General features: G+C 36.2%; 1 protein-coding gene across 8 annotated transcripts in view; it reads left to right on the forward strand.

Moving 5' to 3' along the window:
- The first annotated feature begins 1,660 nt into the window (after positions 1-1,660).
- Positions 1,661-26,032, forward strand: part of LOC100026505 (complement factor H) — a 179,790-nt gene continuing 155,418 nt past the window's right edge. Inside the window, exons 1-2 of one of the 8 annotated variants that reach the window (XM_056815683.1) lie at positions 1,661-1,920; positions 2,118-2,184. In XM_056815683.1, the coding sequence (XP_056671661.1) occupies positions 2,127-2,184 (58 nt within the window). In that variant the 5' untranslated portion in view covers positions 1,661-1,920; positions 2,118-2,126. The other 7 variants (XM_007481000.3, XM_007480999.3, XM_056815680.1 and 4 more) reach the window with 7 other exon arrangements.

Genomic DNA, 26,032 nt, shown 5'->3' on the forward strand with positions numbered 1-26,032 from the left:
GGTGAAAGAGGGTGAACCTTGGAATTTTCAGGATTCCCCCAGTTTCCACTCCATACAAATATGAATCAAGAGAAACAAAACTATTAGTAAGGAAGCCTTTCTGAATTTCCCTAAGGACTTCTAGAATGTCCCAGAGAAATGTTTTTGTCCAGAAGAATAGATAGCTACAAATGCCATTTATGTGTCCAGATAAAATAGACCTATTAAGTAGATATTGGGGGCAGTTCACTCCCTACCTATGACTCCTTGGTGGGAAAATCTGACTTTCCATAATGGTATTGAGTATAATCCCTCAAATATTGGTGTATTTATGGCTTTCTTCTTTCCTGTGACATGGTCTCCCACCCTAGAACAATATTCCAGAAATTCTGGACACCAACTCTTACCATTTTCCTGTTTTTCCTTTTCAAATGTTGCCTTGTTTGTTCAACAAAACTTGAGACTAAGGGCACCAACATTGTCTAGCAGCTCATTGAAGTCCTTGATACTTCCCTTGGTTATTGATAGAATTTCACTTGACCTAAAAGGGGGAATAATGAATGCAGCCAGCTATGAGCTGACATAGCCCTGACTCCAGAGAGACAAATTAAACTGGCTGAGATGGTCCTCACGAGTCAAAAACTGGTCCTGCTGTTTCTTTAGACATTTCCTCTTGGTGATCCCTTCTTCTGGCCAGATGTCAGCACCCATCAAGCTTTTGGCTATTTTATAAAACAACATACCCCTCCTGGGTGCTGCCCTCTAAGACTTGCCCTTGTTGAAGTGTATTTGAATCTTGAATCTTCTCCCCCATATCTGTATTTCTATACTTTGGTGCTCTGTTGGTCCTGAATTATAATCCTTTTCCTTCAATTAAAGACCCGTATTGTTAATTTGGAAGTTATTTTATTTCAGGTTATATCACTTAAACCTGTTTGCCTCAGTTGCTTCATCTATACTATGAGGTGGAGAAAGAATTGGCAAACCACTCCAATACCTTCAAGAAGACCCCAAATGGAGCTACAAAGAGTTAGGCAAGATTGAAAACAATTCAACAATTCCTCCTTGAACAAAAGTATCAATGCTCCAGAGCAAAGTAGGAGTGATTAGTTTCACACAGCTGGGGAGTTTGGAATGAAGTTAATTGTTGAGTAGGAAAGGAAGTTGCCAGTATTTGAAAAAATTCTCTAAATTACCATCAATTACAAAAATGCAAATTAAAACAACTCTGAGAATCACCTTACACCTTGTCACACTGACTAATAGGACAAAAAAAAAAGACAAATCTTGGAGGGTATGAGGGGAAATGGGGCCCTAATACACTGTCAATAGAACTGTCAACTTAAGACACATTGCCTTGGGGAATAAAAGAGATAAAATGGATGGAGAAAAAGAATAAAGAAGCTGTTGTGTGAGGTTTTTGTCCATTAAGAAAGTTAGCAACCCTGGTATTTCTATAATTTATGACTTAAATTATTTTACTGATTTAATTAGTACTGAGTGGGAATCAATTGCTTTAAAAACAAATATAATGATGAAAATAAAGTTAATGGGTTGCTAAAGAAGCAGGCTATGGGATAGGTCAGAATTGCATTCTTTGCAAAGTTTACACAAGATATCTGAGCCGATTGTGTAAGCATTGGCCAGTCTGAAGTACGGTAAATGAAAGACTAAAATTCCCCCTCTCTTCCCCTTAATGCCCTCCTTTTTAAAGGACTTTAATTAAATAGTCATTTAGTTTCAGCAAATTGTAGATCGAGTACATACAGAGAAAGTATTCCTAATTGATTCTTCGCCCAATCTCAGGATTTGAAAATATTCCAATTAAGAATATGCCTGTGTTTTTTAGTTACAAATCAGAGGTCACAAAGTAGAGGTCACAACTTTAACAGTTAGGAGGAGGATACAGAGAATCCTATTTGAATTCTGGCAAAAGATTTTGTGAGTTTGTGGTTTCATATTTGTTAGGTGGTTTTTTTCAAGGTTTGCTCAAGTATCTGGTAGGTTGGCCATTTAGGTAGTGAACTTTATACAGGCAGTATTTTTTCAATCTTATCATTCAAGATTTTATTTGGAGAAGTCAGAAGAGAAAATTTCAGTCTCCAGAATAACAGTTCCTAAATGTGTCTTTCTTCCAGGCCCCCAAAATGAGATTTCCAGTAGAGATTGTTCTATTTCTACTATTGAATACATGTGATGCACAAGGTAAGGATATTGGGAATGGGCTTTTGGTTCCCTCTAAGGAAACTGAAAAGATTATTAATGTACTTTACAGGGAAGTACTGGAAAGGGGGAATCAAATTATAGACTTTAACTGCATTCTTGCTCTACACTTCATTGTGAGCTGATGCACATATGGACATGTTAAAATGATATTTATTTCAGTGGTATATTAGTTGTTTCATTTCATTTATTTCCAGGTAAATGTAACTTATTTTTTGAAGTACTTATTTTTGAAATACTAGGTTTCTTAAAGAGTACATACTCAAATTATTAAGTACATGTTGCTAAAAAACTTGTTTTGCTAAGTTTTTATTTTATTCTTCTGGGAATTTTTTCATGAATATTTTACAGGATGGATTTGTAAATTATATGGCAGAGAGAGTAAACATCCAGGCGATCATTACTGGATTGATAGCTAGTCCAGATAGGATCATTGCCTAGAGATGAACATATTTCTATTCAGTTACCTATACCCTTGGTATTTCTTTTGGGAAAAAAACAAAGTGAATATACCATGAACAGAGAAATTCCTTACTTCATCAAAAATACCATCAATTCAAATTCAGTCTCTGAATAGAAAACTTTGTTACATAATTAAGTTCCTTTCATGGAATTATCTTTAATGTGAAATTATAGGAAAATCCTCTATAAAATGCAGTATTTTAGTAGGAAAGCAGAATGAGATAGGCCTTTCTCATTATTGTGAAAATATATAGGAATGAATGTCTATTATTACACATATATTTTAAGTGAGCTCTAGTGTTTCACAATAAATTGTTGGGTTTGGCTTTGGGCACTTTACTTTTATAATACATCTAAGACAACTAAGGTTGACATTTGATATGTCTTTTTCCATCTGATTGGATCAAGTACCTTTAATTTGAGGAAATAGTCATGACATAAGAGGAATTATTCTGAATTTTAAATCCTCTGAGATCTGGTTTCTAATCCTACCTCTGATACTGACTATTATGTGCCAGTCAACAATTCATATATTCACTCTTGGCTTTAGGATTCTTGTCTGCGAAATGTGGACAATATACTTAGTACCTAACTCTCAAGTTTATTTTAAGTTAATTAATTAAATAAATAAATTATCAAAAAGATAAACAAGGAAAGTAAATATAGAATTCATATTGTTTTGATCTAACACCAAATATCAAATTATTCATTTTTCCCATGGCAAAAATTGTTGCCCTAGCATCTATCATATAAACATAAAATAATAAAATTTTAGAGGAAGTCTCAGGATATAAAAATACCAAAGCATTAATTCAGATTTGTAATAATAGTAAAAAGGAAGAAAACATTTATAGTACTATAGATTTCATGTGTTATAAAAATTGAATGTTGTCTAAAAATAATTTTTTATTGAGATATTAGCACAAAAGGTCAGCAAATTCTATAGAATTACTGGATTAAAATGTTTTTCATGTTACTAAATTTATTTTATGTACTTCATTTTATGGATTATTTCATTGTTACTATGGTAGTTTCTGAGCAAGGGAAACACCATTGAGTTATTAAGTACTTTTACATATATGTTATTCAGATGCTTCAGATTTGGGATACTTACAGAAGTATATGATAATCTTACTTTATAGTTGTACCTCATGTGGGTATTTTCAGAAATGAGGCATTATGAAATCTAATAATGTTACAATGAAACCTGTTTTTATCTCTTTTAAAAATATCAGCACAAAGCAAAAACCTAGAAGATGATGGGGTATCCCTCAATTGAGGAGTGGCTGAAAAAATTGTGGTGTATGATAGTGATGGAATATTATTGTGTTATAAGAGTGACAGGAACCTATTTGGACTTTTTAGGGAGACTGAGCCATGCCCCACCCACCCACCACAAGACTGTATATCAGTGTCTGCTCCCAATTGTGTGTCATTTTTTCCCTATCCTAGAAGCTCCCCCTTATCCTACTATTCTCTAAAACTTCCACCCCATCGTTATTCTTTCTTTCCCTGAGAAATATTATATCAAATATTCTCTACCTTCCTCTCATTTCCTTCATCATATATTATCCCCATATCTTTTTGCTCTATCACTCTATTAAAAATGCTTCTTCAAAAGATTTTGATGACCTCTTAATCACTAGTTTCAGTTGCTTTTCCTCAGTCTTTATTTCTTTGACCTTCTCCATAATATTTAACTAAGTTGATTCCTTTCTTGAAATTCTCTAATTTCCTTATCAGTGGTATTCCTGGTCATCCTTTACCTGTCTAGTCCTTCTCTATCTTCTTAATTGGTTCATTTTCCTCCATCTGCTAGCCTTAACAGAGGCTTTATGATTCCTCTTGTTTTTTTTCTCTCTAAATTTTCACTTTTTCCCATATCATTTTTATGCAGATGATTGTGTTATCAAATTGCCTATTGGCCACTTTTCCACTTTTCCTTGCAGAATTCACTGAGAACTCAATATATGTCTAAAATGGAAAACTTTAATTGCCCCAGACCCCAAATTCTGCTATTTTCATGAGCCTTGATAGCACTAAAATTCTCCTGCTCTCTGCATATAAAACCAACATCACATTTTACCTTTTTGGTACTACAATCCACACATCTAATTCATTGCCATGTCTAGTTAATGCTTTCTCCAAAATATCTGTTGTTTGTATCCCGGCTTACTTTCCTACACCATAAGCATAATCCACATCATGATTACCTCTTGCCTAGAGTATTTCAGTTGCCTCTTAGAACACATTTTCCTCTCTAGTTTTACCTTCTCATCTCAAACTTTCCTCCTCAATTTAATTCCCTAATGACACACTATCCAAAAGACATTTGAAAACAAACAGGATGAAGACAAATCACTTACCTTTAGACTATATTCTTCACATAGTCTTCTATCAGAAAAACAATATTAATGATCAAAATAATGAACATTACAATAATGTTAAATGTGTTATCAGCCTTCTTTCTTCATAGTAATCAGAACAAAAAAATTTAAAAAATCTCAACTGAATTTTTCCATTCATTTAAATATTAGCCAGTATGTAGTCTTTAAATAGGACTAAAAATTTCTGAGTTGAATTTGTCATAAACTGTTAGATTGTGGCAATTATATTAAATCATTTTGAATGATATATGATATATCTAGAAAAAATAACAATTTCATAAATGATATTTTAATGCCATTGTCTTCTCTATGCTTGAAAATGTGTATTTAGTTAGATGCTTTAATCTAGAAATTGTCAAAACAATTATCTAAATAAAATATCATTTCATTTTTTCCCTCTATAAATATAAGGTAGCACTTCTTGGTCAATTATTTTGAAACTACAGAAAACACAGCTCTGAGAAATGAGGAAAGGACTTGAAAGGTATGGAGTCATTTTGTGGAGTGATCCTGTTAGACTGTGTTTGCAGAATGTTCAAACATTTCCTAAAATTATTCACCAGACAGCCACGTCTTTTGATTGGGTGTGATATAAATCAAATATAGTATTTTCTTCAATAAATAATGTCCTAAAACATACATTATTTGTATGAGTTTTAGATCACAATGCCGTGACTAACCTCTTCAAGCCCTAACTGTAAATTGATAAAAGTACACTCAGAAGAATAAAGAATGTCTTTAAAATAAGCAAGGATACAGCTTTTAAGGAACTCAGTCTACTTCCATCACCTAATTCTTTGGTCCTCTCCATATTTAAGATCTCAGTTTGATAGCATAGGTCCACATAAAAACTTTTTTTTTGGCACACAAAATATGGTGGAGCACAGAGATACATAGGAAAAACTACATAAGATAACCATATTCCCCACAATGGAACTGCTTCATAGGAACTTCATGTGAATCTCTCTCTGCCTCTGTCTCTGTGCCTATCTCACTTTCCATGTCTCTCTCTCTCTTTCTCTCTCTCACACCTTCTCTAATTCTTTCTTTGTGTATATGAATGTGTGTGTAATTCACTCACTCTCTGTTTCTATCTTTCTCCCTCCCCTCATCAGTCTCCCTCTCTAATCCTTTATACTCTCTGTCTGGCTACTTCTCTCTCTCCTCTTCCTCCTCCAAGAAGATTTACCTACAAGCAAAAAGAAGTTTACTAATTTAAAATGCTATGTGTTAACTGTAGGAAGACCTAATCGGAGCCCTCATCAGGACTATTGGCATCATAGCATGCTTTTCCATCCCCAACCATACTTTTCTGATAGTGGTTATACCAGAAATACATTTTATTCTAATTTATGAAAAATATTGTGGAGGATATACACATTTAAATTTTTCCTGCTATTTCTTTGAAGCCTACAAACTTATTTAAAGCTAAACTTTTAGCAAATTTAAACTCTTAATACATTTTTTCAAAATGTTTTAACAAAACAGATATAAAAGAAAGATGTAAAGGCAAATGAAATACCAAATAATCAATTGGAAACATATATGTGACTTTATTTATTTAGCTAAAATATTATTTTTTTCTTTCAATATTGTCTCTACATTATTTGTTTTAGTGTGATTATCTGAAGCATGAACTGCCTCTGAAACATACTGATTATTGTGAGCCTCAACAAGTCATTTAATATCCTATTCTCCCAGAAAAACCTCTAAGGCTATAAATTACAGAGCAGATATCTAATCAACATTGAATTTCTTATTAGTAGTTCCCTAAATTAGGAAAATCACATCTCTGATGCAAGGAAACTAAACTTGTTGATACCTCCAAAACATATTGAACTTATGACTGAGAAAATTGCTTAATCACTTAGCCTCTCTATAGCCAAAGCTATAATATAAGATTAAAAATTGAAGAATTGTGCTGATCTGAATTGTTAGATGTAGCTTATTTTCTAGAAACTACAGCTTGTAACCACAAGCCCTCCTCACTCTCATCCTGCATCCCCAAAATGACTTGTAAATTGAGTGTAAGGACATTTCCAATAGAGAATTTTTTAAAAAAGAAAAGAAAAAGAAATTACTGAGCAGGGGAAACACTATTTAATTATTAAATATTTCTACATATGTATTATTTGTGTGATCCAGATTTGGTATACTTAAAAAAAACAAAGATAATTACTTTAAATTTATGCCTCATCTAGGTAATTCCAAAATGACATTCTATGAGAATTAGGAATATTACATTGTATTATTTTTTATCTCTTTTAAAAATATCACCATATTCAGTCTAAATATGTTTTTAGATTTTTCTCATTTTGGCCTTTGTTCCAACATATATTTTCATGCTTCTATGAAAAGATATCACAAAATTCTTCCTGACAAAAAAGCAAAACATATAAATAGTACAGTATGAATATGAACATTCATTATATTCGCATATAAATTTTTAAAAATAAGCAGGAAGAAATTAGCAACTTAAACATTTCATGTAGAAGGTAAAAACTTACTTGAAGAAAGCTTGTCACTTTAAGAGGTAAAGATGAGGAAGAAATATATGCTAGACATGGGAGATGGCCCATTCAAATTCCTGGAGATGAGAGGGATCATGTTGCTTTCAGAATCAACTTCTAGTACAGTTTGCCTGGAATGTAAATTGTAGGAAGGAGACTAAAATGAAACAATTGGAAAGGTAGATGGGAGCCAGATGTTGAGAAACTTCATATTCTTGACCAATAATTTTTATATTAGAAATAGAGATGTCTTGCATTATTTGAGTGAACAAATGATGTTATCACATCTGTGTATTAGAAACGATAATTTGGCTGATGTATAGAGGATGGCTTGAAGACGACGTGAGATGAAGCATCCAGGACAATTAAGAGTCTCTTTCAATAGTATAGGAAAGAATTATGTGGACATGAAGTGGAATAATGACTATATGTCTTTGGGATAAAGGGAAATATAGGAGAAATGTAATGGAAGTAAAATCATCAAGACTTTGGAAGGATAATTTTAGGGTTGTGGCCTAACTAAATTAAATTTAGGTCACCAGGGGATATCCCAGAATAAAAATGCCCAAGTCAGCTGGAAATTTATGATGATTTTAACTAATATAGAGGAAAGGATTTAAGGAGAAGGCAGAGGGAAAAGGTGTAGGATTTCTCCCACCTGGACTGTTCCAGGGGAAAGAGTAGAGGTTTCCTCTAAGAGGATAGTGTTGGAAGGTAAAGGGGAAGTAATCAACCTAAACTCCAAGAGGGTTCAGCTAAGATGGCTGAACCTGAATTAGCTACTCAGCTTCTCCCAGTACAGTATCAAGAGAAAACTCAACGCCAAACTGGATAATAGCTGCCACCACACCAAGATGGTGGATCACTTTCCAGCATCTCACCTGTACCAAAGGTAACTTAAACTTGACTTAGGACAGTCCAGGGGTCTGTCAGCTGCTTTTGATTTGTCATTTGCTAGCACATATCTGTCATAGGTACATCCTCCTAAATACTTAATCCTTAAGCATGGGTTTGACATTCCTCTTTTTGTTAGACTAAGTAGGTTAGAGTAATCTAAAGATCAAAATACCCCCTGATGATGATTGGGAGACTAGTCTCCCCAATTGATCACTAAACATAATCATCCTGCACCTCCAAATTGTCTAACTGCAGGTGCATACATAATTTCAACTTCTAAGAGGAAAGTATAATAGTTACCTAAAAGAGGGAAATAGAAGAAAGACAGACAGAAAAACTAATGTTTCCTTGCACACTGAGAAAAACCAATTAGGGTGCAGTCCACTTTTGGCATAGGAGAATACATTCAAATAAATGTTCAATCAAACTTCAGTTCAATCACACACACCCAAAGTTCATTCTGGATCTTCTCGATGTAGTGTAGGTTTTCTGGCATCTTTCTGAAACAGTTCATTCTCTGGATTTAGGAGTTTGCAAGCTTCTTCCTTGAAGATCTTTTTTCTAACAAAATTTCAAAATCTTGGATTTTTAAAAAAATACATTCTCCCCCCGGAAATGGGTGTTAAGAAACATCCAATTCAGCTCAGGATGCATTGTTGAGTTATGGTCTTGTATGAGTCAATTATCAAAAGAAGAAAAGAGAGGAAAAAAAAACATGAAGAAAAAAGTGGAAGAAAGTTAAATTTTTGGGAGAAAGAAAAAAACTTCAAAATCAGAATCAAAATATCAAAATCTATGTATATAAAATGTTGAGTAAACAAAAATAAATTCATAATGGCCACTTGTACAGGTCAAATTTAAAGTAATTTGTATCCCACAAGTCTGTAGGACAGAATGCAACAATATTTCACTTACCCATTAGCAGCCAAGACTACAGGAAGTTGCCATACTATAAGAAGAAAAAAGAACTAGAATTTTATTTTGATAGGGAAGTATCATTCCCTGGTCTTATTTTTTGTCATTTTTTGTCATGGGGAGCCAGGATTATAGTCAAATGTTGGTACTTGTCTGAGTACTTCACAAAGAGTGTAGATACAAGGAAGTCCTTTGACTTAACATATGTCAAGCATCTCAACCTCAAATCTCACACTAGTCTTTCCTATGTGTTCTTTTGGGCACTATTCAGGTTAAGTCTGCCCTTCTTGTTTTTATCCCATTTCCTAGAATCAGACATAAACATTAATCACAGTACCATAACATTTTATCAATAAATGGCAGGTTCCCACAGATTAAAACTTCTGAGTATGCATTTATATCATAGCAAGTATATATACATTTATATATATATAAACTTTTATTAGTGCAGAAAAATAATATAAATTGTTTGTACCTTTAGTACAAGAGATGAGAAAAAAGGGAAAAAAATCAAATATTCTAATCAAAATAAAAGAAAAGCAATAATAAAAATAAGGGGGAAAATCAGGATTTCAATATGTTTTCAAAAGACAACATCCACTTCTCAATGGATTATTATGTCTAATGCATGCGATAGGATACAGTCAATTAGTCTCAACAAAAGATGCTATCTTTACATGTGAGCTATGAATCCAAGAGTCCTTCTCCCCAATCTTGATAGATGTTGGAGTAATTAACAATATTTGGAATAGCCCTTCCCAGGAAGGTTGTGTTGCTCCAGTACACTGGAAATTCTTAATATACAACTTGTCTCCTGGGTTCAGCTAATGACGTGAAATGTCTAGTGGTCCAGTTTGTACTTCAGTTCCAGATTCATGGAGTTAATGAAGTTTGTGCTGCATTATATAGGAAGCAATAATAGTATCTCCCCCTAATAACAATGTATATGCAGGGGAGAAAGGCTTAGCCTGTATAGGTGGATGTCCAAAAAGCATCTCAAATGTTGAGATGTGTAGGTCTCCCCTGGGCCTGCTTCTAAGATAAAATTGTGCCAGAGGGAGAATTTCAGGCCATAATTTACCAATCATAGTTTTAAGTTCTCTGTTCATTCTTTCAACTTGGCCTAAGCTCTAGGAATGATATGGTACATTAAATTTGGGAGTTATCCCCATGAAAAAATATATCTGATTCAGGACAGAATCAGTAAAATGACTTCTTCTATCTGAATCAATACAAGCTGGCAGCCCAAAGAGAAGAATAATTTCTTTTAAAAGCACCTTAGCAACAAAAGCCGCTGTGGCTCGGGTTGCAGGAAATGCATTCAGCCATCTGGTCAGTTAATCTAATGTCCAGCCTTTGGCATTGTTATGAAATCTATCTGTAGGTGCTCAAAATGTGTATAAGCCAGAGGACACCCACCAAAGGCTTTGTCATGAAATGCGTGTTGGTTATATGCTTGGCAGGTAGAGCAGGCTGTATACACTTTAGACACTATAGTATTTATACCATGGGCCATCCATACTCTGATAACAGAGTCCTTGATTCCCTGGGTACCAAAGTGACCATTTTTATGAAGATTTTGGCAAATTTGGTGATAGAAACTTCTAGTGAGCGGGGTTTTCCTTCAGATGACAACCGTACTCCATAATCTCTTTTGCTTTGAATTTTTGCTTCCATTTTCCCACTTCCTTTTCATTATAGGAAAATGATAAATTTAAGTCATCAGTGGTTGTTAATGTTAAAATTAATTCAGGTCCTTTTATGACTGCTACCTTTGCAGCGGCATCTGCTCGATCACTAGAGACAAGGTCAGTGCCACCTGTATGGGCAGAGCAATGAACAACAGCTAGGGTTTCAGGTAGCTGGAGAGCAGAAAGAACTCCATTAATAATTTCTGTACTAGTTATAGATTTTCCAGCTGAGGATAAAAATCCTCTCTGGAGCCATAGCTCCAGAGCTATGGGAAAATTCTATTCAGATTTACAAGGGATTATCATTCCACAGTCAATTAAGGAGTTTATTACTGGGGTAATACCCTCAATTGCCTCTTTTGAGAGGGGATACTGAGGAGTGGAAGGGGGTGGGCTAGATTTAGTTTTTATTTGCACTGGAACAGCCGATGTAAGTAAACCTACATTGGAAGAAGCTGTGACCAAGTGAGACTCCGATATATCTGCAGGTATTACAAAGGTGGGATGCCCTTTCCCTTCCTGACTCTCTGAGAGAAGTATAGGTAGTAATTTTAAAGATTCCTCAGGTACTTCCAATGATAAGGAACCATATGGGGAGCAAGTTATTGTGGATCTGAGTTTGCATAGGTCCCTCCCCATAAAATTTAAAGGGGAGTCAGGCATCAAAATGAAGTATTATACCTCTAGGTGCCCTACAGACACCATTCTAGGGGAAAGCTTTTTAACTCTTTGGGGTATCTCTGACACTCCAATTACATTCTCTGAGCAAATGGAATAACAATGTAAATCAGGTGTACTCTTTAATATAGACCTGGACACTCCAGTGTCCAAAAGACAATAATAATAGGTCTTACCCACCTTTAAGGTAACATGGAGCTAATTAGTATAGGAGGGGCAGTGGATAGGGACAACGGATAGTAGGACATCGGGGCCCGAAAAATTAAAGGTTGTATCTTCTGATTCCTGTGCCACCCCCCCCCCAAACACCTTCATAGTACTTGGGAAGTTCCTTGGGCACCCCCCTGAAAGGCACCCCCCTGAGGGGCATTAGCACACCGTATATTTTTTGGATGAGTACAACTTAAGTTATATTGTTGTGGAGTCATTTGGTTTGAGTTATCATTTTCCCAATATCAATTCCTATAGTTATTATTCCTAAAGTTGTGGTTTCCATTATCATTATTATAGTTACTTCTATAATTATCATTTCTGTAATTGTTATTAAACTGAATATTCCTTCTGATTGCCTTGAATAAAGTTCTATACTCTATCATTCTGTGGCCCTTCTTCTCATAGTATAGGCAAGTAATGGAATGATAATTAGATTCCTGGAGAGGGGCAAGTGCCATTGGTTGAGTATCATGACTTCTTTCCAGTTTAGAAATCTTGTCTTTTAAATATGTCGATTGTTTCTCAATTTTCTCCATAAGATCACTATTCTCTTCCTCCTTTCCTTTGTTTCCCTTTGAAACATAGAGCCATTTTCTGCAATTCAAGGTCCATCCGTGGCCATCTTGGGCAATGTGTTCAAAAATAATCCCTAATCACTTTGCTAGAGTTATTGACAAAGTGCCTTCTTTAATATTTATTCAGGGAGATGGAGAGGATATGAAGAACAAGGGATAATGGAATGTTTGTTGCAGGGTATGGAGGAGTTGAGGGGAGAGAGGGAATATTGCTTGATGATGGAAAGGAGAGAGATGCCCCCTGCTGAGCGGAAGCAGGGGTCCTATAAGGACTGGGATTTCATAAGATGGTTTTCAGGAGAAGAGCCTTCGGGATTAAGTTCAGCCAAGATTTGCAGACCAGGAGGCGGAGTCAAGATGGCTGCTTAACAAGCCGCAAAAGTTCAGACCTGGGAAGACCCTTCCTTACTGATTATAGACTGAATGCTCCTAGGACACCGAAATTCAAGCTGAGCAACAGGACAGAGGCAGGGAACCCTCCTTCTGGACTCAAATCAAAAGGTACACCCCCCAAAAGCCGGATCCCGAGAATACTCGGGTCTAAGGGAAAGGCAGAGGGAAGTTCCCAGGACCCCTCCCCCCAACCCAGAGGACTGAGCCCCCAGCAGCAGCAGGAACCTCTGAGCGGGCAAAGGTGCTTGTTTGGAGGGTCTACCTTGTGAGCAGCGGGGCACCGGGCACCGAGCGTCCAGTGTGGACAGCAGGGAGGAAGCCAGGGAGAGAACAGGGCCATGGCTGGGTCCCACCATCAGGCTCTTGTCTCACCATTGCCTCGGGGCACATCCAGACCAATCCAGTTGAACCTAATCCCATCCAGACTCCTCAGAGCTCAGGGAGGTGGAAAAAGGCACTGGGGAACCTTGCAGACAGAGGAGAAGCAGCTGGAGCGAACTGGAGAGAGCCTGGGTGGCTCAGCCTTCCAGGAGTCTTTGGCCTCAGAGCACATACAGCCCAACCCAGTTGAACTTAATTGATCAAAAGCCTCCAGAGGACAGGGAAGCTAACATTCCTCCCCTAGAGAATGTACCAAGAGATCTGACAAAGCTCCAAGAGGGGAGACTGACAGCACCAAAACAAATAAAAATGAGAGGAGCAAGAGCACAGACAAATATGGGGAGCAAAGAATGGGTAAACCCGAGCAAACAACAGAAAAAGAAGAAAGAAATTACAATAGACACCTTCTACACAGGTAATGAGCAAAGAGCGTAGGAAACAGAGGGGGAGGGATCAGCAAAGGAAAAATCAGAAATTCCAGCAAATTGGATACAGGCTTTGGAAGAACTCAAAAGGCAATTCAAAACACAATTAAGAGAGGCTGAAGACAATTGGGAAAAGAACTTAAAAACTAAGATAAGTCATCTGGAAACAGAAAATAGTGTCTTGAAAGCCAAAATCAACCAGCTGGAAAATGAGGCAAAGGAGATGAAAGATGAGGCAAAGCAGATGAAAGATGAGGTGAAGAAGATGAAAGATGACCTCCAAAGAAAATCAGACCAAAAGGAAAAGGACAACCAAAAAAATAAGGATGAAATCCAGTCTTTAAGAACCAGAATACAACAACTAGAATCAAGTGACCTCACAAGGCTGCAGGACACTATAAAACAAAACCAAAAGAATGAAAAAATTGAGGAAAATATGAAGCATCCTATTCACAAAACAAAATAGAAAATCATTCAAGGAATGACAATTTAAGAATCATTGGCCTACCAGAAGACCAGGACAAAAGAAAAAGCCTGGATATTATTTTACAGGAAATTATTAAAGAAAACTGCCCCAAGATCCTAGAACAAGAGGGAAAAGTGGAGATTGATAGAATCCACAGATCACCTCAGGTACTTAATTCCCAACTGACAACACCCAGGAATGTTATAGCCAAATTCAAGAACTATCAGACCAAAGAAAAGATATTACAAGCTGTCAAGAAGAAGTCATTCAGATACCAAGGAACCACAGTGAGAATAACTCAGGATCTGGCTGCATCCACACTGAAAAAAAAAGAAAGGCATGGAATATGATATTCTGGAAAGCAAGGGAACTAGGTCAACAACCAATAATCAACTACCCAGCAAAACTCACTATACTCTTACAGGGGAAAGTATGGTCATTCAACAAAATAGGAGAAATTCAAGAATTTGTAAAGAAAAGACCAGACTTGAACAGAAAATTTGATGTACAAGCAGAGAACTCAAGAGAATCATCAAAAGGTAATTAAAAAAGAGGGGGGAAAAGAAAAACAAAACAAAGCAAAAAAAATTGTTTTAAGAGACTCAATAAGTTACAATGATATGTATCCTTATAAGAAAAGAGGTCACTGGTAACTCTTAAAAACTGTTGTTATTACCTGGGCAGCAAAAAGACGTATACTTAGAGGGAATAGTGACAAACTGTATAGGATGAAAGGACATGACACAAATAGGCATATAGATGTATGCATGCAAAAATACATACACATGAGCATGCATATATATATGTACATATATATAACTAGAGCTTAAAAATAGGTTAATATGAAAAGAAATGGGAAAAGAAACAAATGGGGGTAAATTTATACGTCATAAAGAAGCTCATGGTGGGAGGGGGGAGAACATCAATATACTGGAAGGGTAAAGAGGTCGGAGACAGAAAATATTCAACTTTTACGTGCTTTGAAATTGTCTCAAAGAGGGAAAAACAATCCAATCCATTGGGGGCAGAGAATAGATTTGTGCTCAATAGGGGAGTAGAAGGGTAACAAATGGTCTGGTGGGGAGGGAAGTAGTACAAGAGAGGGAGGGGGCAGGGGGTTAATTTTAGAAAGACTACAGGGAAAATAAGGGGGGGAATAAGAATGGAGGGGGCAGAAAGGGATATAAAATAAGGGTGGGAACTAGGGGGACTGTTTAAAAGCAAACATTGGTGTTGAAGGAAATAGTGAAAGAAGAAAAGGCAGGAACAGGAGCAGAAATCAATATGCTGGGAAATACCCAGCTAGTAATCATAACTCTGAATGTGAATGGAATGAACTCACCCATAAAATGCAAGTGAATAGCAGAGTGGATTAGAATCCAAAACCCTACCATATGTTGTCTACAAGAAATACACATGAGGAAGGTAGATACACATAGGGTGAAAGTAAGAGTGTGGAGCCCAATCTATTGGGCATCAACTGACAAAAAGAAGGCATGAGTTGCAATCATGATATCCAACAAAGCCAAAGTAAAAATAAATCTAGTTAAAAGAGATAGGGAAGGTAATTACATCCTGAAAAAGGCAGTATAGACAGTGAGGAAATATCTGTACTCAACATGTATACACCAAAAGGCATAGCATCCAAATTTCTAAAGGAGAAACTAGAGGAACTCAAGGATGAAATAGATAGAAAAACTATACTAGTGGGAGACATGAACATTGCTCTATCTGAACTAGATAAATCAAACTAAAAATAAATAAGAAAGAGGTAAGAGAAGTGAATGAATCATAGAAAAATTAGAGTTAGTAGACATGTGTAGAAAAATAAATAGGGACAAAAAGGAATATAACTTCTTTTCTGCAGCACATGGCACATTCACAAAAATTGACCATGTATTATGGCATAAAAACATTGCAAACAAGTGCAAAAGAGCAGAAATAATTAATGCAACTTTCTCAGATCACAATGCAATGAAAATAACAATTAGGAAGGGAACATGGAGAGGTAAATTGAAAATTAATTGGAAATTAAACAATACGATTCTCCAAAACCAGTTAGTTAAAGAACAAATCATAGAAACAATTAATAACTGTATTGAAGAAAATGACAATGATGAGACATCCTTTCAAAACCTATAGGATGCAGCCAAAAACAGTACTCAGGGGGAAATTTATATCCTTGAGTTCATATATAAACAAATTAAGAAGGGCAGTGGTCAATGAATTGGGCATGCAAATTAAAAAATTAGAAAGAGAACAAATTAAAAATACTCATATGAAGACTAAATTAGAGATCCTAAAACTCAAAGGAGAAATTATTAAAATGGAAAGTCAAAGAACAATTGATTTAATAAATAAGACTAGAAGCTGGCACTTTGAAATAAAAAAAAATTAGACAAAGTACTAGTGAGTCTAATTAAAAAAAGAAAAGAAATAAACCAAATTGACAGTATCCAAGATGAAAAAGGAGATTTCACCTCTAATGAAGAGGAAATTAAGGCAATCATTAAAAACTACTATGCCCAATTATATGGCAACAAATATGGCAATCTAGGTGATATGGATGAATACTTACAAAAATATAAATTGCCTAGACTAAAAGAGAAAAAAATAAATTACCTTAACAATCCCATATCAGAAAAAGCAATTGAACAAGCCATCAAAGAACTCCCTAAGAAAAAATCCCCAGGTTCAATGGATTCACAAATGAATTCTATCAAACATTCAAAGAACAACTAATCCCAATATTAAACAATTTATTTGACAGAATAAGCCAAGAAGGAGTTCTACCAAATTCATTTTACAACACAAACATGGTACTGATCCCAAAGCCAGGCAGGTTAAAACAGAGAAAGAAAACTATAGACCAATCTCCCTAATGAATATAGATGCAAAAATCTTAAATAGGATACTAGCAAAAAGACTCCAGCAAGTCATCACAAGGGTCATCCACTATTACCAGGCAGGATTCATACCAGGAACGCAAGGATGGTTCAATATTAGGAAAACCATCCACATAATTGACCATATTAACAAGCAAACTGACAAAAATCACATGATTATCACAAAAGATGAAGAAAAAGCCTTTGATAAAATACAACAATGATTCCTATTGAAAACACTAGAAAGTATAGGAATAGAAGGGTCTTTCCTAAAAATAATAAATAGTATATATCTAAAACCATCAGCAAACATCATCTGCAATGGAGATAAACTAGAAGCCTTCCTAATAAGATCAGGAGCAAAATAAGGATGCACATTATCACCTCTATTATTTAACATTGTACTAGAAACACTAGAAGTAGCAATTAGAGAAGAAAAAGAAATTGAAGGTATTAAAATTGGCAAGAGGGAGACCAAGCTATCACTCTTTGCGGATGATATGATGGTTTACTTAAGGAATCCTAGAGAATCAACCAAAAAGTTACTCGAAATAATCAACAACTTTAGCAAAGTTGCAGGATAGAAAATACACCCGCATACGTCATCAGCATTTCTATATATCTCTAACCCACTTCAGCAGCAAGAATTAGAAAGAGAAATACCATTTAAAATCACCCTAGACAATATAAAATACTTAGGAATCTATCTGCCGAGACAAACATAGGAACTATATGAATACAACTACAAAACACTTTCCACACAGTTAAAACTAGATCTAAACAATTGGAAAAACATTGATTGCTCATGGGTATGACAAGCTAACATAATAAAATGAAAATCCTACCCTAATTAATTGATTTATTTAGTGCCATACCCATTGAACTACCAAAAACCTTCTTTACTGAATTAGAAAAAAAAAAAAAACCATAAATAAGTTCATTTGGAAGAACAAAAGATCAAGAATATCCAGGGAAATCATGAAAAAAAATGCAAAGGAAGGAGGACTTGAAGTACCAGATCTCAAACTATACTATAAAGCAGTGGTTATCAAAACAATTTGGTACTGGCTATAAGAAAGAAAGGAGGATCAGTGGAATAGACTTGGCGTAAATGATCTCAGCAAGACAGTTTATGACAAACCCAAAGACCCCAGCTTTTGGGACAAAAATCCATTATTTGATAAAAACTACTGGGAAAATTGGAAGATACTGTGGGAGAGATTAGGTTCAGATCAACATCTCACACCCTACACCAAGATAAATTCAGAATGGGTGAATGACTTGAACATAAAGAAGGAAAATATAAGTAAATTAGGTGAACACAGAATACTATACATGTCAGATCTTTAGGACGGGAAAGATTTTAAAACCAAGCAAGACTTAGAAAGAGTCACAAAATGTAAAATAAATAATTTTGACTACATCAAATTAAAAAGTTTTTGCACAAACAAAACCAATGTAACTAAAATCAGAAGGGAAGCAACAAACTGGGAAACAATCTTCATAAAAACCTCTGACAAGGGTTTAATTATTCAAAGTTACAAAGAGCTAAATTAATTGTACAGAAAATCAAGCCATTCTCCAATTGATAATTGGGCAAGGGACATGAACAGGCAGTTCTCAGCCAAAGAAATCAAAACTATTAATAAGCACATGAAAAAATGTTCTACATCTCTTGTAATCAGAGAGATGCAAATCAAAACAACTCTGAGGTATCACCTCACACATAGCAGATTGGCTAACATGACAGCTATGGAAAGTAATGAATGCTGGAGGTGATGTGGCAAAGTAGGGACATTAATTCATTGATCCTGGAGTTGTGAATTGATCCAACCATTCTGGAGGACAATTTGGAACTATGCCCAAAGGGCGATAAAAGACTATCTGCTCTTTGATCTAGCCATAGCACTGCTGGGTTTGTACCCCAAATAGATGATAAGGAAAAGGAATTGTACAAGAATATTCATAGCTGTGCTCTTTGTGGTGGCCAAAAATTGGAAAATGAGGGGATGCCCTTCAGTTGGGGAATGGCTGAACAAATTGTGGTATATGTTGGCGATGGAATCCTATTGTGCTAAAAGGAATAATAAAGTGGAGGAATTCCATGGAGAGTGGAACAACCTCCAGGAAGTGATACAGAGCGAAAGGAGCAGAACCAGGAAAACATTGTACACAGAGACTGATACACTGTGGTACAATCGAAGGTAATGGACTTCTCCATTGGTGTCAATGCAATGTCCCTGAACAATCTGCAGGGATCTTAAAAAAAAATATCCACAAGCATAGGATAAACTGTGGGAGTAAAAACACTGATGAAAAGCAACTGCTTGACTACAGGGGTGGTGGGGATATGACTGAGAAGAGACTCTAAATGAACACTCTAATGCAGATGTCAACAACATGGAAATGGGTTCGAATGAAGAACACATGTGATACCCAGTGAAATTGCGCTTCAGCTATGGGAGAGGTGGGGGGGGGAGGGAAGAAAATAAAATGATCTTTGTTTCCAATGAATAATGTTTGGAAATGACCAAATAAAATAATGTTAAAAGAAAAAGATTTGTAGACCATAAGAGAACAAGTCTGTTAGTTGAGCTATAGGAAAGGTGTTTTCCATCTCCATTTCGGGAGAGGGAATTTCCTCATTTAGAAGTTCAGAAACAGGTTTGTCAGGTTCAGACCTGTTTTTGGTGGGTCAATATTTGCCAATTGATCCTGTAAGAAGCATTCTAAATTATCCAATTGCATTTGCATTTTCTGTATTTCAGCTTCAAATTTTTTCAAGTTAGCATTTCTTATCACAGTATTTAGGAATATAAAAATGAAATGACCTAATAACATAAGAAATTGGAGGTATTTTGAAATCTTTAATGTCCCTCGTTCTTAAACCTTTATATAAATGTTGGAGAATGTAATATTCATTTATATATATGCATACATACATATATATATATATGTATGTATATATATATATGTATATATATATATATATAATTTATTTTCCTAGCTGGCCTCACAAGACATGTGGGGAGCAGGAAAAGGCCAAAACTTTCTCCAGGTTCCTCTCAGTGATAATTAAGAGAAATGTAGGCAGTATTGTCAGTGAGGGTTGCCTAATTGGGTTGTTTGTTCCCTAATAGAAAGGGGATTAGTACATAAATAGCTTCCTCAGTCCTGCTGCTTTTAGGTTAAAAAAAAAGTTTGTGTTCAATTCAAATCAAGGAGAAAGGGAAAAAATAATTATACTCACCTGATCTCTTAGCTTTGTTTCAAATTGCTTAAAAGCTGAATTGAGGTGGTAATGAAGAGAGAAAGAAAAGCCATGTCACAGAAATTTGGGGTCCTCATCACACCCTTCATTGTTTAGCTAGATTGTATGGATAATTTTAGTGTCATGGCCTATCTAAATTAATATTTGGTTCCCAGGGAATATCCCAAATAAAATACCAAAGTCATTTTGGAAATTTGTAATGGTTTAATTAATATAGAGGGAAGGAATTAAGGAGAAGAGAGAGGGAAAGGATATAGGATTTCTCCTGCCTGGCCTGTGCCAGGGAGAGTTCAAAGTCCTCCACCATGAGGTCTCTGAAGAAGATTAGAGGCTTCTAAGAGGATAATGTTTGGAAAGTAAAGGAGTAAAGAATCAGCCTAAACTCTGAGAGAGCTCAGTGAGATGCCTCACCTGAACTAGGCTACTAGGCTTCTTCCAGTACGGTATCAAGGAAAACTGACCACTAAACCAAACAATAGCCTCCACACCAAGATGCCAAAAAGCTCAGTATGCTTCAGCCAGTCACCTCTTTGCTGCCAAAGAGGCTGGAGAGAGGAAGTGAAGCGAAATATATAGATGGTTTTTACATCACCTTCCTGCATCTCACCTGTACCAAAGGTAGCTTAAACTTGGCTTACGACAGCCCAGGAGTCTGTCACCTGTTTCTGATTTGTCATTTGCTAGCACATACATGTCATAGGTACATTCTCCTAAATACTTAATACTTAAGTATGGGTGTAGACATTACTGTTTTTGTTAGACTAAGTAGGGTGGAGTAATCTAAAGTTCACAATAGCTACTTGCTGCATGACATTTAAAAGCATTTGAAGCTCATGTGTTAGGGGTAAATTTATGGTTTAGACTGAATATATGTATTGGTTTGTCACCAGGGATTTTAATTCTAAATACCAATGAAATACTCAAGTCAGAACGGAAATTTATGATGGTTTATTTACAATAGGAGGAAGAAATTAAGAATGAGAGAGAGAGAGAAAAAGGGGAAGGATATCTTCCCTGGCCTGGTCTGAACCTAACTGGAGTACAGAGGCCTCAGCCAAGGGGCTTTCCAGAGACTTTTGCCTCCAGAAAGGTCAAGGGAAGGGGAGTCAACCTTATCACTCACCATGTGATCATCTAAGGGAAGTAGTCTGAGGTCTCATGCTTGAGCTTCTCTAAGTCAAATTACACCACCCAGTCCTCCTCACAGGAAGTGACAAGAAATATAAAGGCATTTCTTTATGTCACTTCCTGTGTCTCACATGTAGCAATGGTAGCTTAAATTTGGTGTTGGACAGCCCAGGGGTTCAGTCAATTGTTTCTGATTTGTCACTTGCTAGCACAAGTGGGTCATAGACCTTACTCCCACTTGATCCTTAAGCAGGGGTATATACATTCCTGGTTGCTAAAATTCTAAAGACAAAACAGGATGGAGTAAATCAAAAATTCACACATGGATATTTGTCACAAGTTCTATAGATTTAGCCAATCTTTCAACCTTGGTTGAGATGTTGTTAGCAAAGTCCAGTATTGCCATAATTTCAAAATTTGGCACAAAAGCCCGGAAATAAAAATACACAAACCTCTATACTGCTGATGAACAAACCCTTTTGAAGCTACTAGGCTTCACAAGGAAAATCATTCCCCCATCTGAGATGAGATTATAAACCAATTCAGGGTAACTAAGCCACCTGGGCACCTCTATCCCTCTTGGTATGAGACTGTAACAGTGTAATAAAACTGTTTCCAATATGTCCCACATATTTTCACATGGAGCTGTTTCCTTCCTTAATGTTTCCATTAAATCAGTGTTTTCTTTCTTCATTTTCCTTATGTCCCTCAAAAGCATAAACTACCACTCTTTTTAATTCTTCAAGGTCCATATTAGGCCATTTTGGACAGATAGTCAAAAAATAATTCTTAACTACCTTACAACTGTTTTTCACAAATTGTATTCTGATTTGTCTAAAATCCCTTTCCCTGTCAAAATCCAATTCTATATACCCATCTCCCAATTCAATAAGTGTATCCTTAAACTGAGAGGGGTTTTCATTATCTTCCTGTCTCAGATTTTTGAATTTAGTCCATGTAGCAGACTTATCAGAACAAGCTCTCATGGCTTTTAGTAATGCATTTCTACCCTGGCATAGTTGTAAGTAATATTGCTCTGAATTTAGGTTCCATTTGGGATCTTCTGTTGGCCAATAAGTTTTTCCCTCTCCTTGGGCCTGATTACTAAGAGAAAGAATCTTATTTCTTTCCTTTTCCTTTATCAAGGCCTGGAGAAAATCTTCCACATCAATCCACGTGGGATTATACATGGGGAAAATGCTTTCAACCTTATGTATGATTAGTATGGATTCACATTCAAAAGAAGGAAGTTTTTCTTTGAATCTCTCAATGTCCTATGGAAAGAAATGTGTATGATGTCTAATGTTTACTAAGTCTTCACATCTTTTATAAGTAGGAATATGTCTGAGAGGGAATAGGACTTTAATTGCATCATCTGTGGTAACTTCTGCTTGGCCTGTTTTCTGGATTTCAATGGAGTGAATTGTAGTGAGGCTAGTAGGGATAGGGTGGATTAGGTGAATGCTGATAAAGGGGATGGTCAGGGAGTGGGGAGTATGATATTGAAATCACTTTAAAAGACTGATATATATTAATTTAAGTTCACCAAGGAATTCAGCTATGTAATTCCTAAATGAAACACTCAAGTCAGCTGTCAACCTTTTTTATGCTGTTTTAATTACAAACAGGAGGAAGAAAGTATTAGAGGGAGAGGGAGAGAGAGGGGGAAATGGGGAGAGAAGGAAAGAGGGCTTAAATACCCACTCTGCTCAGGCTGAGGCAAAGCTGTCCCAAGGCCCTGGATAGCCAAGGCAAGGAAAGAGATGAGTCCCTATCACTCACATGACCAAAATGGAGAAAACAGTCCGTGGGCTCCTCCAAGCACCAGCCTCTAACTGACTCTCCCCTCCTCACAGGCAGTCCCAAGAACTCCAGAGGCTGTTCCCTACCTCATTTCTTTCATCTCACATGTGCCAATGGTGGTTCTAGCTTGACCTAGGACCACCCAGAGGTCTGTCCTCTTTTGCACATGTCTGTTGAAGGCCATATTCTCAAATAATTGAATCTTGAGTTTTGCCGCAGCCCTTCCTAATCTTGTTACCCTGAGTAGGGTGGAAATTGTAGTTTCAAGTACCTGATTCTGTTATTCCAAGTATCTCTATTGTTATTGATCAGGAAATAGCTGAATCCTATCTTCTATAGAATGGTCTGAATAGGGTTGATTAGTTTTGAAATTCATGGAGACAGGACAAAAAGATTGCTGGTGGGGTTGGGGGCATGGAGTAGAGGAATGGGGGCAGAGTTGAGGGCATGGAGGAGAGGAGGTGATATATTAGGATGGGTGATGTCCTGAGGAGGAATCATAGTAAGGTGGGTGGGATTGGTCAGGGGAGGAGGGTAGGGAAAAGGATAGCCAAGAGAATAAGAATAGGGATGATTCAGGTAGGGATAGGGAAGATGGGTTGGGACTGAGTAGTGAGAAGGAGGAAACTCTTGAGGGTATGGGTATAGTAAGTGAGGGTAGAGAGATAGATTGGGAGGAAAAGAGATGGGAGGAGGGTGGGGTGAGCAAGGTCTGACAGGGAGATGAGCAGAATGGTTCAAGTCCTGATTTGGGTTAATATGAGGAGAAACTTTCTCACCATCCAGGTGGTATTATAGTGTATGTTACTTGTTAGAACTAATCAAGGGTTCAGTAGGAGGAACTGAAGGAGTTAATCCAGAATGGTCTAGGTCCATAGAAAGAATGGTTTCCTCACTGGAGGGAATGGTTAATTTATCAAGATCAATGAATTGGTGATGTTCATGGGGGCTAAAAAGTTCTCACAAAAGATATTCCACATCTTGAAAATCTGGTTCAAAAATTTTGTTCCTTCTGAGTTTTATAAGGCTGGTTGATAAATTTTGAGAACTGTTTCTTCATGGAATCTAATTCCTAGGTAGTAAATTGTCTATGAACTTTTGAATGCAATACATGAGCTGTGTTTGAAGCCTTGGAAATGTCTTTGAGTGGAAAATTTTTCTCAGGTTCACTATTTGACTTAGTGTCTTTGTCATTGTCATTACCCTGTACTTTGGACTTTGCTTTCTTGACCTTTCTGTCTTTCTCTTTGGATGCAGTATATGCCTGACCCTTTCCCTTATCCTTTATCTGATCTAGTTCTTTTGCCTTCATGAATTCTTCAAACATGTTCTTAACAAGAGTCTCTAGGTTTGTATCCACTACTATGATCTGTGCTATATGTTTGGGAATCACAAATCTGTAGATGTTCTTAAGGTAGATCAGTGTCTGTATTGCAGCCATGGAAATGATGTAGATTTGTGTTAGAATTTGCCAGAGAATGATTTGTTTTTGAAAAGGCAACTGGAGTATGAACATGGTGGTATTGCTAATGTATTCCACTGAATCTACTATCATTTTAGTCATTTTGCTGTATAAAATGTATAAATCCAAAAGCCTGTAATGGCTTCCAGCACAACTACCCCACAGATCACTTGTTTGAACATCTTTGCTGTTGTTGTAAGATTGTGAAGTTCAGTCAGTCTGGGTGCTAAATTGTAGCAAATAATAATAAGGGACTATATTTGACTGGTAATTGATAACTAAAGATCAGGCAGTTATCTTCTTTTTGTCTACCTTCCCTGTCTCCCATTTCCTCCCTCTTCAGCCTCTTCAGCTTCCCTCCCCCTTTCTTCTTCTTCTTCTTCTTCTTCTTCTTCTTCTTCTTCTTCTTCTTCTTCTTCTTCTTCTTCTTCTTCTTCTTCTTCTTCTTCTTCTTCTTCTTCTTCTTCTTCTTCTTCTTCTTCTTCTTCTTCTTCTTCTTCTTCTTCTTCTTCTTCTTTTCTTCTTCTTCTTTCTTCTTCTTTCTTCCTCTTCTTCTTCTTCTTCTTCTTCTTCTTCTTCTTTTCTTCTTCTTCTTCTTCTTTTCTTCTTCTTCTTTCTTCTTCTTTCTTCCTCTTCTTCTTCTTCTTCTTCTTCTTCTTCTTCTTTTCTTCTTCTTCTTTCTTCTTCTTTCTTCCTCTTCTTCTTCTTCTTCTTCTTTTCTTCTTCTTCTTTCTTCTTCTTTCTTCCTCTTCTTCTTCTTCTTCTTCTTCTTCTTCTTCTTCTTTTCTTCTTCTTCTTTCTTCTTCTTTCTTCCTCTTCTTCTTCTTCTTCTTCTTCTTCTTCTTCTTCTTCTTCTTCTTTTCTTCTTCTTCTTCTTCTTCTTCTTCTTCTTTTCTTCTTCTTCTTCTTCTTCTTCTTCTCTTCTTCTTCTTCTTCTTTTCTTCTTCTTCTTCTTTTCTTCTTCTTCTTCTTCTTCTTCTTCTTCTTCTTCTTCTTCTTTTCTTCTTCTTCTTCTTCTTCTTCTTCTTCTTCTTCTTCTTCTTCTTTTCTTCTTCTTCTTCTTCTTCTTCTTCTTTTCTTCTTCTTCTTCTTCTTCTTTTCTTCTTCTTCTTCTTTTCTTCTTCTTCTTCTTTTCTTCTTCTTCTTCTTCTTCTTTTCTTCTTCTTCTTTCTTCTTCTTTCTTCCTCTTCTTCTTCTTTTCTTCTTCTTCTTTCTTCTTCTTTCTTCCTCTTCTTCTTCTTCTTCTTCTTCTTCTTCTTTCTTCTTCTTTCTTCCTCTTCCTCTTCCT

The sequence above is a fragment of the Monodelphis domestica genome, chromosome 2 (assembly GCF_027887165.1).
Source record: "Monodelphis domestica isolate mMonDom1 chromosome 2, mMonDom1.pri, whole genome shotgun sequence".
Classification (NCBI taxonomy): Eukaryota; Metazoa; Chordata; class Mammalia; order Didelphimorphia; family Didelphidae; genus Monodelphis; species Monodelphis domestica.